The sequence below is a fragment of the Glycine max genome, chromosome 11 (genome assembly GCF_000004515.6).
Source record: "Glycine max cultivar Williams 82 chromosome 11, Glycine_max_v4.0, whole genome shotgun sequence".
Lineage (NCBI taxonomy): Eukaryota > Viridiplantae > Streptophyta > Magnoliopsida > Fabales > Fabaceae > Glycine > Glycine max.
The window spans coordinates 8,527,414-8,540,716 of NC_038247.2; the positions used below are offsets into that span (position 1 = coordinate 8,527,414).

At 32.0% G+C, this 13,303-nt stretch overlaps 1 protein-coding gene across 2 annotated transcripts; it reads right to left on the reverse strand.

Moving 5' to 3' along the window:
• Positions 1-857: 857 nt before the first annotated feature.
• LOC100775983 (squalene synthase 2) lies at positions 858-8,005 on the reverse strand. Of its 2 annotated transcripts, none has more exons than XM_003537794.5 (14): positions 7,513-8,005; positions 7,379-7,421; positions 6,765-6,854; positions 6,402-6,477; positions 5,599-5,668; positions 5,057-5,200; positions 4,495-4,599; positions 3,923-4,069; positions 2,967-3,042; positions 2,154-2,242; positions 1,692-1,783; positions 1,563-1,608; positions 1,219-1,288; positions 858-1,124 (listed from the first exon to the last, which is right to left on the reverse strand). In XM_003537794.5, exons 1-13 carry the CDS (start codon positions 7,705-7,707, stop codon positions 1,220-1,222), a joined length of 1,242 nt encoding a protein of 413 aa, XP_003537842.1. In that variant the 5' UTR covers positions 7,708-8,005; the 3' UTR covers positions 858-1,124; position 1,219. The 2 variants fall into 2 exon arrangements, with proteins under 2 accessions (XP_003537842.1, XP_006590871.1); XM_006590808.4 differs by having other exon boundaries at positions 1,215-1,288; positions 7,513-7,986.
• Positions 8,006-13,303: the final 5,298 nt, after the last annotated feature.

Here is a 13,303-nt window from a genome sequence, read left to right on the forward strand (position 1 = left end):
TTTTGATTTTTGAGCACCATCCTTCTTTCATGAAGGATCCGCTTTTTAATGATGCTAGGGGGCTTTGACTTCCTCGTGTAATAGCTAATTAGCTTTCTTTTCTTGGGCTTTTAGCCCTTTTGATTAGAGAGAAAAAAAACAGAAATTGCATAACTAAATTGAATTGATAAAAAAAATTAGAGGACAAAATCAAAATTAATCTTAAAATTAAAGGATAAAAATACTAATATCTCCTGATGTAAATATTTGTATATTCCTCTATTCTTATTACTATTACTTATTTTTAAGCTAATTATTTAATTTAATATACTATTTTCTTAATAATTGTTTCAAATTTAATCTACTATTTATACACACATCTAACTTATTTGTTGTTTTATTTAAGAGTGGTTGGTCTCAATAGAAGTATATTACCTCTTAATAAACTTTGTATATCCTTTCAAAAAAAAAAAAACTTTGTATATAATGTGTAGAGTTCGAATCATAAATGTTACTGTTAAGTGAAAATAATATTTAACCGCAGCCTTCAATTCAAATATTAGGGCAGTAAAGTGATAGTTTATACTTTAAAGCCGGGACTAGTAATTGCCGTTCAGTATTTTTTTTTTAAAAAAAAACCTGCGATTGACCACGGTTGTATCACAATGGATGGATTGTGATTCGACGATTATGAGTTTTCAAGGACAAATCCTGATCTAAAAAATTTCCTGTGAATATTAATTATCAGATTAAAACCCTTAACTTTTTGTCTCTTTCCATCCTCTTTAACCTTTCTTCATTCTTTCGTGTAAATGATTTTGGCATGCCACGCTATAGAATTTGAACAACGAGGGGAAAAAAGGGGGAGGGGGCACCACTGGTATAACTCATCTGGTATTCCAACTTTATCCGTGAATACAAACAACTAATAACACGCAGAATAATGATAATTTTCAGGACGAACGTAGGGGTAGAGTTAAATCCAAACTAACACAAGGAGCTCTTGACACTACATTCGACTATTTTTCCATTAAAATACACGATAGTCAACTGCAGCCATCATAATATTGCTTGCGTGCAAATTTGCATTCCATGAACGAGGCATGATATCAATGTTCGGAAAGGCAAGAAGGCATGGCTAGTTGCTACAAAAAAAAAAAGGAGTGAAGAATTTTATAAATAACGAATATTGTTCTTAGAATTTCAACCGTACATTAATTAACAATAAAACTTACTTACACTAGTTATTTTGGTGGCTAGCAGACAGATAAGAAAAAATGATGGAAACCATGATGACCAGTACGATAATCTGTAGGAATAGTTTCCGTCAGTGCATATTCTTAGAAATGCAGGATCTAGTTAAAATAATGTAGATAGCAGAACAGTCATGTATTTTTTTTTTTTATATAAATTGTGTTTTTAAATCTCTCATCAACTGTTTTGAACAGATGATGATTTAAAAACACAGTTTACCAAAAAAAATTACATATGACTGTCATTGTTGCTGTTACATCATTGATTAACATTATTACTTGACATCAGAGGCTAATTTAAGCCAAAAAACAAAAAAAGCAAAAATGTACCATGGTTGAGCCATATCCACTTTCATCCTTCACAATGTAAGATTTCCTGCTTAAATCAATGAAAGGGTTGCTAGACTGTCAACGATAAAAAGATAAAGTACTTTTGTAGCTACTCGGTTATGTGCATACCTTTTACTCAAGAGACCAGATTCTCTGCAAGTTTTCTGTATAGCTTCCAGCCTGCTCAATGCTTTAGTTGCATTGGGATCATTTTTGTCAACCTACAAAGGAAAATACTGAATCTTTTAAGTTGGAAAAAGTCAGCTTTTAAAAGATACTCTTGAAACTGAAAAACTGCTTTTAGTTCCATGGTGGATGGAATGTACTACGGCTGTAGGGAAAAAAAGACTGCAACAAGATCAACATTTTAAAATTTTGGATACTAAAATATATCTTTTCCTTTAGAACAATGGAATCGGTAGGAAGCAGCAACATTATCCAACGTAAAACTAATGTGTTTGCTGTTATAAACATTCAATAGGAATTAGGAATTAGGAACATTATCCAATGTAAAATGCAACATGAGTAGCATTCACATTCTTCTGTTGAAAACCTAATCATAATGTGTTCAGGACAACGAAAGATTCATACCTTGGACTCCAACATAGAAGCAAAATCAAAGAAAGCACCATAGACATCAGCCATAGTCGTAGTTCGGTCAATCACTTTGGCAGTTAAACCTATAAATTGAAAAGTGAAAACAAAATGAAGAAATAACAGCTAGTTTAGTATTACACACACACACAGACAGAGCAACAGCAGACAACAAACACGAAAACCAATAGCTACATGTTGATCCTTTTTTATTCCCAGAAGAAAAAAACAATATTTTGTCAAATGAAATGGGAGGAAAGGAAATTGTTCAAATGCCTCAACTAATAATTTATATCTAGGTTAAGGTATTATCAGTTCACTTCAAAACTAGGGATATCGATCATAGAATTGCAGCTGCTGACCTCTTAACTCAAAAGTATATGCCATTGGCCACTCTTCCCAAGTTCAAACTGTCTTTCAGTACTTAACCAACATGCATACGAGGAGAATGCTACAGAAGATGTGTGGTAGTAATAGTTGCAAAGTATTTATTTAGATTTGATATTTGAACATCCAAGATACAATCACAGAATATAATGGAAGATGCTCAATGACTTCGTGCTGGGCCCATACAAAAGTTATGTTTGACACAAATGCATATGTGGATTCCATAATAACAAACAGATTCCAAGGTAATTAATTTTATGGAGATTGATTCAGCATGAAATAACATGAAATACAAATTGCAGCAATTCACAATTCCTAGGACTTCAAAGACACATTCCCTGACATATACCAAGTTTGACTTTATGTTTAGTATGCCTCAAAATCAAATCACAAGGAAATTAGTATCAAAATATTTGCTCTTACCTCGCCTCATTTTAACTACACCTCTGAAGACCTCAATGTTATTGTAGCATAATGCAAGTGTTCCAATTGCCATTATCTGTCACGGCATATGTCAAATAAACATCAAAGTTACACGGGAAAAATTATGAAAATAACTATTGCGATATACATAAATCATTAAACACAAAATGAATATGTACTAGAACTAACCCTACCCCCACAAAACAACTGTAATGTATAAAGAAAAAAATTGGTTCCATATCAGACTGAACCTAGTAAATCTACCACAAGGTACTGTAATTTGTTTAAATCATTAAACACAAAATGAATATGAACTAGAACTAACCCCACCCCCACAAAACAACTGTAATGTATAAAGAAAAAAATTGGTTCCATATCAGATTGAACCTAGTAAATCTACCACAAGGTACTGTAACTTGTTTAAATCTAAATTGTAGGCCTAAGACCCATACAGCTTCTTCCTCTAGAACATCTGCAGCTCAAAAGAAATATTTTCTTATTCCAGGTAATATTAACTAAAATCAGCAAGGTTACATACCTAAAGCTTCAGCCACTAATTATCTAGAAAATCGTTCAACCATAGAAAGAAGATCTATACTCTTGCATTTGTTGTACATGAAATTACAATTAAAAATATTTTGTCTCAAGGTTTTACCACTATGTTTCTGCAAAGCACTTTATAAAAATTTGTATATAAATGAGTTATTTTCACACATCTTTTGGGAAGTGTTAAGCTAAAAACTTAAAAGAAACTGACAGAACATAGTAATTTTATTTTTTTCGTATTTTATTTGAATTGAATAAGAAGCTGCTAAAGATTCAACTCTACTGTAGTAACATAACATGATATGCAAACAATATAAAACATGCAGATAAATGATGGTATATCATTGCAAGATGATTGGCATGAACTTAATAACAGTAATATCAGAAGTAATTAAGTAAAAGAACAGCACCTGGGGTATAGCACAAAAGCGAAATATAGGCGGGTCACGTAAAGCAGCCATGTATGTTAAGCAATCTTCAGCATGCATCAGAGCATTAGTGACCATGTCATTTAAGCATTGCACTGCCTTAACAGAGTTCTCCTCATATTTCAAATCCTGAATCATAAAAGTTAAATTGGAGTAACAAAGAAGAAAATCATATGTGAGCACACCTGGACACAGAAAAAAAGTTAAAAAGGTATTCAAGTGTAAAAAAAAGTGTGACAGGTTTCACCATCACTCCATCAAATGATAAGAAATTTGTATGAGATTAATGAAATGGGGGAGAAAGCAATGAAAGAATTATTTATGTTAGACTAAGTACCCCTTCAGTTAAGCGTTTGATAGAATTAATTTTAAACTGTTGAATATAATTGAGCTGTATGCTTAAATTAATCTGAACAAAACTGTTGAATATTGTCAAACAACTGTTTAATTATTTGCCTTGGAACGTGTGTTTTCATTGGAAAATGCAAGAATTGATTTTCTAACTTTATAACAAAACGAGGTTAAATATAAATTACTATAGTATAGAGCCAAACCTCAAGTTTGTTAACATATTTACTCCAAATCTGTCGTGGCCAAAACATGCGTGACTTGGGGATCTCATTGATGTCTTCCAGATAATCTCGAATAATGTTTGTTTTCTGCAATCTCAAAAGATGGCCAGAAATATCAGTAAATGTTAGGAAAGAGGATCAAGGTCAGCCACAACCAAGACCTCTAATAGTATATAGGAGGAGGGAAAGAGTCTAAAAACAGAATACTGTTAATTCTGTTAGACCTTTCAGTTAGAACTGTTAGACAGTTACTTCTGTTAGACAGCTAATTCTGTTAGAGGGAGTTCAGCTGAGAAGTATAAAGGGATCCTTGCTAGGACAAGGAGGGGCATCGAGTTGTATCCATAGTGGAACAGGGATATTCCCTTGTGTGAAAGGAGGATTGCTCCTTTGTGTTTTCTTTATCCTTTCGATAAAACAGATTCATCTCTTTCAGTTAAAGTGCTCTGTTTTCTTTTTCTTTCTTCCTAAACTGAAGATTCCTATCAGTAAACAATTGCAACCATACTGTATTTTTTTATTACTTACTACCATGATATGATACCTGTAGAAACAAGCCCATTGAATTGGAAAGGTCATCTGGAGCCAGATCTTCTGAACCAGACGCATGGAAAAGCTTTGATAAACCCAGCCCAACAAGTCCCGCCACATAGTGACAATATTCATCATAGTCATCAATTGTTTCTACCTGGAAAAAAATAAAAAAATCTCTTGTCATAAATCAAGATGATGCAGGAATTCCTTTGCAGCATAGTGCTCTGTACATAAGAATTTAGGATAGATGCACTGATAATAATAGTATAACATCAAATGATTAAGGAATTTTTTGTTGGAATAAAACTACTAGACTATTTGTTTTCTCTTCATTATATTTCCCCTCTCCCTAAATTTTCATCTACCTGAATAAAAGATAGTTTGAAGCACCAAAAATCATTTAAAAAAACAATAAAAAACAGAAACTAGCAGATGGAGACATCATTTAAACGAATAACAAACTCTATATAATCTCTTGTCAGCACAGGTTAATTAACTACAACTAAGTTAATGAAAAGAATATATGCAGAACAGAAGCCATGTGCGACAAACCTCCTTGCAAATAAATTTGGCCATTCCAGCACCCATTCTTTTGGTAATGTCCTCAATTGCTTCCTGGTAGCTGCAAAACCATTGACCAACATTTAATTTGTTTGTTATAGAATGCACAGCCACAACTCTAATTACACATAAATGAGAGAAGCTAATAAAGGCAGTGAATCTATAGTCCATATACACATCTCAAAGACCCAACTCAATTGTGAAAAGACAAATTATAGAATGAGACCCCCCCCCCCTCTGCCCAGCCTTAAAAAAATATTTTAAGTGGAATGTGACCAGCAATGGACAGATACCCAGAAATTTAAGTAACAGCTAGTGAAAAAAAAATACAGAAACCTCTATCATATAGCATGGAAACAATGGATAATTCTTATCAATCACAAACACAAAGGACCATAGTTATCCATAATGTGTAGTCAATAATCAACATAATAAGTAATTACATTAAAAGGTGCATGACATTGACAACAACCTCCAGACCAACAACATGCCACAACAGTTCCGTATCCAAATTTTAATATTCCAGACAGAAAAGGGATAATAAATTGAATCTCACAAAATGCTATTCACAAACTAACTTCTAAATGATATTTTAGTTGCATGTCTTAATGATAAACAGTACACCCCCCTCTCCTCTTCCCCAAGGGTAATAAGCAATAATAGCATAGAATTGGCAATAAAACCCAAAGGGCTGCTGATTGGATCAAGGATGGAAACAAACAGCAACTTGAGACCACATATGCTGCAGAATATTAAAATTCAATTTAGCTAAATGTGCAAGTATAAGAACTGACTTCTTCCCAAGTTCCAGAAAAGCAGTTGAAACATGATGAAACTGGTCCATTAGAACTTTGTACTCCTTTGTGCCACCTAGTCACATTAGAAACAATTAATGTGCAGATCAGCATCAATAAATTTTGAGGCACATATACAATAAAACCATTCTCCTGATGATTGATAAAGGTTGTCTTTGATATCATTACAAGCAATTGCTATGGGTACGTAGTTTAAAATCCAATCAAGCTAGATGTGGTTAAATTGAATACTTACATCTAAAAAAACAACAGATTGGAAGAAGGTTGTTCAAATTGTATTGAATCTTATCTTGGCAAGAAATTATTTTAAAAAAAGAAAAGCAAAAAGAATGACTCACTCACATGAAAAGTGCCAATCACGATCATAAATATGACGGTGAAAGGCTATCAGTATTGGCACCTTGACATCTGTTTCTATGCTAGTATCATCCTCTGTCAAAAGAAAAGAAAAAAAATCACAACAATATAGATAGCCTTTTTAATCTCTGAAGAATAGAACAGTTGCTCAATAGAATAATTTTAAGGTTTAAACATAAATCTTTCAAAGACAATAGACACAATAAATATCCAGCAGATTGATGGACTTTGAATAGTTTCAGTGTAAGCAAATTTTGCATGCCTTCTATAATAATTATGATTTTTAGAACAAAAAAAGAAAGAAAAAAAAACTTGTGTTACTGCTTTTCTGTTGAGTTTTCATTTTCAAAAGCTTTTTCAAAGAGGTGAATCTTAAAATCACATTTTATTTCCCAAAGCCGTTCGACGATAACATCAATCCCCACTCAACAACATTCAACGCTAAGAATAAAACAAACAAATAAAGAAATAAGTCAAAATTAAACACCGAACAACCACGTCAACACAGCGTAGTTAATTAAAACCGAAATATCTATCGTTCATCATCGCAAGTTATGAAATACAACGCGAGGCTTCAAATCGAAGATACGAATACAAACCAACGGTGTCGAGAGCTCGCAGAACCAAATAAAATATGCAAACCTGAAAAAAAAAAAAAAAAGAGATGTCAATTAAGAAAAAACGTGGAATCAAAGGCATAAGTAGGAAGGAGCGAGAAATGCAAGGAACTAACGGCGTTGCGAAGCTCGGTGCCGAGTTGCTGAATGACGAGGGCGAAACTTCGAGAAACCTTGTGGAGCATTGTGTAGCAGAACGCCCAATGTGGCTCCGGCGGGATCTGCTTCTCGGCGTTTCTCGCCGCCATTTTCAGCTTCAGCAGAGGGTAAAAGTCATCTGGATTCTTCAGAATCGCTCCCAAACTTCCCATTCTTCTGGCTACGATCGAACGAGGAGTGTGTTGTTGCAATTTGTAACTGTATTGTTATGGATCTTCGCTCACGACGACGACTATGGTGGCTTCTTCCGTTCTTCGCCTATGGTTGGCTCGTGATTGAGTGTGGTAAGTTTGGAAACTCAACGTTATTTATTTGAGGTTGAAAATATTTCGCATCGTGTTTTCAACGGTTTGAGATTGATAGATTCCGCACTCACGGTTTGGGTGGGAGTTGCGTTATTATTTGTTTTCTAGTTTTAAATGCACGCTTTGTCCGTTTTGTAGGATCCATTCCCCAATTCTATTATACCCATCCTTGCATAACCACAAGACGCTGATATTTGATATTTTCAATTTTTTATTTTTTGTTAATCTAAATGCATTAGATGATTAGGTGTCATTTTATTAATTTGTCACCTTATAACACCTTAAAATATCAAGTAATAAAATAAAATAAATTATTCTTTAGGTAGTAAATTACATAAAAAATATATTTAAGTCTTAATTAAAATTAAATTTTGATTATTTTTAATAATTTTTTATTATATTATTAATATAAAATATTCACGGTATGGAGGATTATTTTTTATCAAAGTTGAATATTTTTAACAATTTTTTTTAATCATATTTTTTCATTCACAAATTCAAACCTAAAATTTTACTTAGTAACATGTCCTATGCGGCGTCCAGTGAAGCCCATTGGTCTTTTGATAGTTTTATTTGAGTTTTCTGATTTGGGTTTAATTTTTATACTACTATATATTATCGGTGTAGAAATTGCAGCAATTCATTATTGATTATTCCCAGGACTTTCATCAGTGAATTGATGCAATTTGGAATATGTCTTTTAATATATTTTTTAACAAAAATATTTTAATAATAATTCTAATTTTAAAAATCTTATATAATTATTTATAATTTATTAAAGTAACTATATAAAAATATAATTTTGTATAATTTGGTTAAAGTTATGCTTTTTTTTATAATTTTCATTATTTATAAAAAAATAGATTAACTTTTAGAAATTAAATAGCAATTATGTTTCTTAAATAAATCATTACTCAAAATCGTACACATGAGTTAAAGAATTGGAATAACAATGTTTTAATCACAAATTATTCACTTAATTATTATAGTTATTCTCATTTTAAATTCTTATTCCTATTCGATAAATTTTTAAGTTTTAGTCCCCAGCTACTTATTTATACCACCAATTTTTGTGACAATTTATATTGTCAGAAAGTTTTTGTAACATATTTGTACCACCAAAAAGTTTAAGCAATAAGGACCAATACTTTTATTCATGGGTAGAAATTACAGTTTACATTTTTCTCATATAAGGATTAAAACAGAAACTGATAACAAGTATAGGACCAAATAAATAGTTAAACTTTTTTTAAAATAGCAACCTTAAAATTAATAACAATTATTATTTATAATTAGCTTTTTAGGGAATTATTTTTAACTAGTTGATAATATACAAATTTTTATCACACTAAAAATGATTTTGTTTCCATAAAGTAAATATGCAAAAATAGACCCACTAATATCATCAAAATATCAAATGGAGAAACAATAGTAGAAGCGATAATAAATACAAAAAAATGTAGTCATCAAGATAAGGATTGTGTAAACACCAAATCATCCAACATAAAGGCGATAGTGATTGTAATCAGTAAGTTATGGATATAAGAACACCAACCATATAATTTAAAGACGATTTTCAATGCTAGTTATCTAATTATATCAGTGACCCACAAGCTTTTACCCTCGCGTCACTATAAGTCTATTAAACTCAAAGAATTACACATTCTTTTTAAATGTTAAATTGATATAAATTTTAAAATGAGGTTTAATTTGTAAAAAAAAAAGAGATTTAATTGAAATACAATTTCAATGTAAATGGATTTTATACTCTAATTTAATTATAAATTATCATGTATAATAAATTTATTAACACTTTAAAATTTATATCTAAGCTAATTTTTTAATTGATTGATATTGTGAAAATCTATACAAATTGAACTCTTTAAAATGTACGAATTATAATAAAAAAAGTATTCAGATATTTAAAACCATCGCATAATTAATTACGAAAGGCTTTAAAATATATTTAAAAATCAAATTATTAACATAATTAATTTTAAAAAATGATCAGAAGGGAAATTAATAAAGATAGCAATATTTGAAAAAATAGCAATATGGCCAGGAATAGACTTGGACTCTCCAAAATCCAAACTACATAAAAGGTCTTAGGCGTAATATTTCGTTGCCGAGCACTGTGCAATATAACCAAAGTTGCTTTTTTTTTTTTTTTTGAGAATATAATCAACATTGCTATTTTGTCACTTTTCTTACACATTTCTTTGCAACCAATTTGTTTATGCAGGCCACGCGAGAAGCGAGAGGCATGCTAACAGCGTGACTCTCAAATAAAATTATTAGAGAATTAGAGAAAGACTATGGTGAACGTGCAAGTATAAAATGTGAGGTCAACTGACACCTCCTTAAAAAAATGTTATAAAATACTAGTGTTTATTAAAAAGAAAATAATCGTTTCATATCTTTCCCGTTTTATTTGCTTCCAAATTTGATATTTTTTTTTTGGGTGTTACAAGTAAGGGGGGTGTTAATTTGGATCCACAAACGAAACGAAGATCCTTGCAGGAATTGTCCTATATCGGACCTCACAGGCGAGAATTTTTTTCTGCATGGACAGGGATAAACATTCTCCCGTGCCGGAATGGGAATCACACCCCTGACCCGAGCAAAATACACTTAATAGAAAAAAGGTTGTTGCTCTCATTAGGAAATGGAAAATAGGTCCAATCCAATTTATACGTTCAAAAAGGGCAGCAAAACATAGACTTGGAGTGATAACCCTGAACATTCTTTCTCTGGTATGCACAATTAGATATTGGAGAAGAATTGTTCTAGATTTCATTTTTCGTAAATAAATTAAAAAAAAATTATTTTAAAATAAATATAATTTTAAAAAAATAATGAGTTTTTTATAATTAAATAAATAAGGAGAAATAGATTTATTAATTAAAATAATAGTTTGAAAGAAAAAAAATATTTTATTTATTCATTTTATAGAAAATAAAATAGAGATTTTTTTAGAATAAAAAAAATAGAGTAAATAATAGGTTAAGAGTATCTAGTTATAAATAGAGACATGTTAGGTTAGTTGTTCAGATGATACATCTCTACGCTTTATCTTCCTCTCAAGTTCGTTTTCCCTTCTTCCCTCTTACACCTCTTTCTCTTTTTCTCGCATATACTCAAACTTTGTCTCAATAAAATGATAATATCAGACTCGTTAATCGTTGGATCATTGTGAAATTTGAACAAGAGGTTCGGAATTTATTTTCACACACTCTCACCGTTGAGATTTTTGAGATAATGTCTATGGTGGAAAAAATATTCCTTGCACTGAGCTTTCTCTTTTCCCGTATACACTCAAACCTGTCTCAGTAAAACTATGATCTCGGACTCGTTAACCATTGGATCATTGTGAAATTTGTACACCACATTAGTAACTTATTTTCTCACAGTCTGACTGTTGGGATTTGTGAAAGAACGTTTTTATAGAGAAAAAGTAGTCTCGCACACTAACAGTGATATTGAGGCTACAATCTCTTCTACTTTTCTCTAACCCTTAGAAATCCTAACAAAGCAAATATGGGAAAAGCTGAAGAATCTTAGGGAACTGTCAGAGACGCCGTTGTCACTTCCAGACTACACACGTGAGTCCGCTTAGAGGTAAGGGATGAGTTTATCACAATTGGGGTTCGAATGAATATATGTAGGGATCCTTAGATGATTAAATTAGAGTTTATTTTGGGATGTTTATTGAATTATAATCTTTCTTTACGATTATAAATACAATATTGTTGTGTTTGACGGACCAATTGATGTTCTGATGTGAATTGGTAGATAAACTTGAGTGTTATTGGTGTTTACGTATTTCTGACTTATGATTTTGATTCATTAATTTTAATATGATTGTGGGAAATTGTTTGAGGGATTTTACTCCCCATGTTGTGAGAAACATTTTATATAAATTGTTATATTGAAATTATGAGATGGTGATTCAAACTGTGAGTAAGTGACAAGTTGAACCTGTGATGAATGGTGAGATACATATGTATTGAGATGTTGTATGTATTGAGTTGTGAGTTATGAACTGTGCAATCACACAATTGTAAGACCCTTTAAGAACAACGAGTTTTTGCGCAATGAATATTGTGATGAGATCCACTGTGGGAGTTGAATCACTTTGAGGCGTGACAAGTTAAAATGATTTTGAAAACAATTGAGTAGTTGTGTGTATTGCATAGTTCATAGGTAAAGTGTATATGATTCATGAGGTGTGATAACATGCTACTCTGGGATTATACCATTGTAATTGAGACTAAATGTATGTGATAAATTGAGTATGTATTGACTTGTAATATATATGTGTGCATTGAGTTGTAAGCTATGAATCGTACAATCACACAACTATAAGACCCTTTAAAGGCGACGAGTTAATGCGTGACGAGTATTGTGATAGGAACCATAGTGGGGACCTGATGAGTTTAATCACAAGCGCGACGAGATAAAATTATTTTGAGAACAATTGAGGAGTCATGTATTTTGTACAGTTCATAGATAGAGTTTGTGTGTTAAAATGTTTTCTGAGTTAGACCTGAATCAAGAGGGAGAAACCCTGATGAACTCTTCGGAGTGTAAGCCTTAGGGGTAAATACACCCGGTTTGAGTGCTCCTTTAAGTCTGTGCCGATCCCACATGGCTGAAGCATTCTCGCAAAACAGCGTGACCCAGACTAATCTCCCTATGATTTTACCTAGTGAGAGTGACCTGACTACTAGTGTGTGGTTTGTCTTGTCATGTACTCTTATGCGTCTGACGAGGTTTTTCACTGACATGGTACCATATTGCATATAGGATTGAGTCTTAATGTATATGTTGCATAATGCCTATGTATTAATCAATAGTGATTGGTTTAGTGATATTGTGTTTTGATCCTTGAATACGTGAGTGAAGTAAAAATGAATGAGACATGTTGTGTTGTGATGTGATGTTACACGACAAAGTGGTGGAATGACGTGAGCTATGTTTACCATGAATACATGAACTACAAATACGTCCTGTGTATACGTTGGAAAGTGTCTCCAACGTATATAGAAGATTTTTTGGAGAATTGCGCAACGAAGCATATTGACCATCATGTCACAAGCCAATGATCTGCCCCAACCTAGACAAGAAAATAAATTCTAAAGGTAATTTTGTCTCCTCTCATATCCACACCAAAACAAATATCCAAGAACCAGATCAATCGAAGCGATGTTCCATGTGTCGCATCTCGAGTCATTCAAAGAAAAATTATTCCTACCATGTAAACTCAAGCCAACAACGTTAAATTCATGTCATATTCTTTGTATTTTTAAAAATTGTTATATTGTTTCAAATTTATATATTTTAGTTCAATTCAAGCTGTTGCTATATTTTTATCTTCTTTTGCTCATTTGCTACATTCTTTTTTCTTTTTATTTTCATTTCTATTTTTCCACTTATTTTTAAT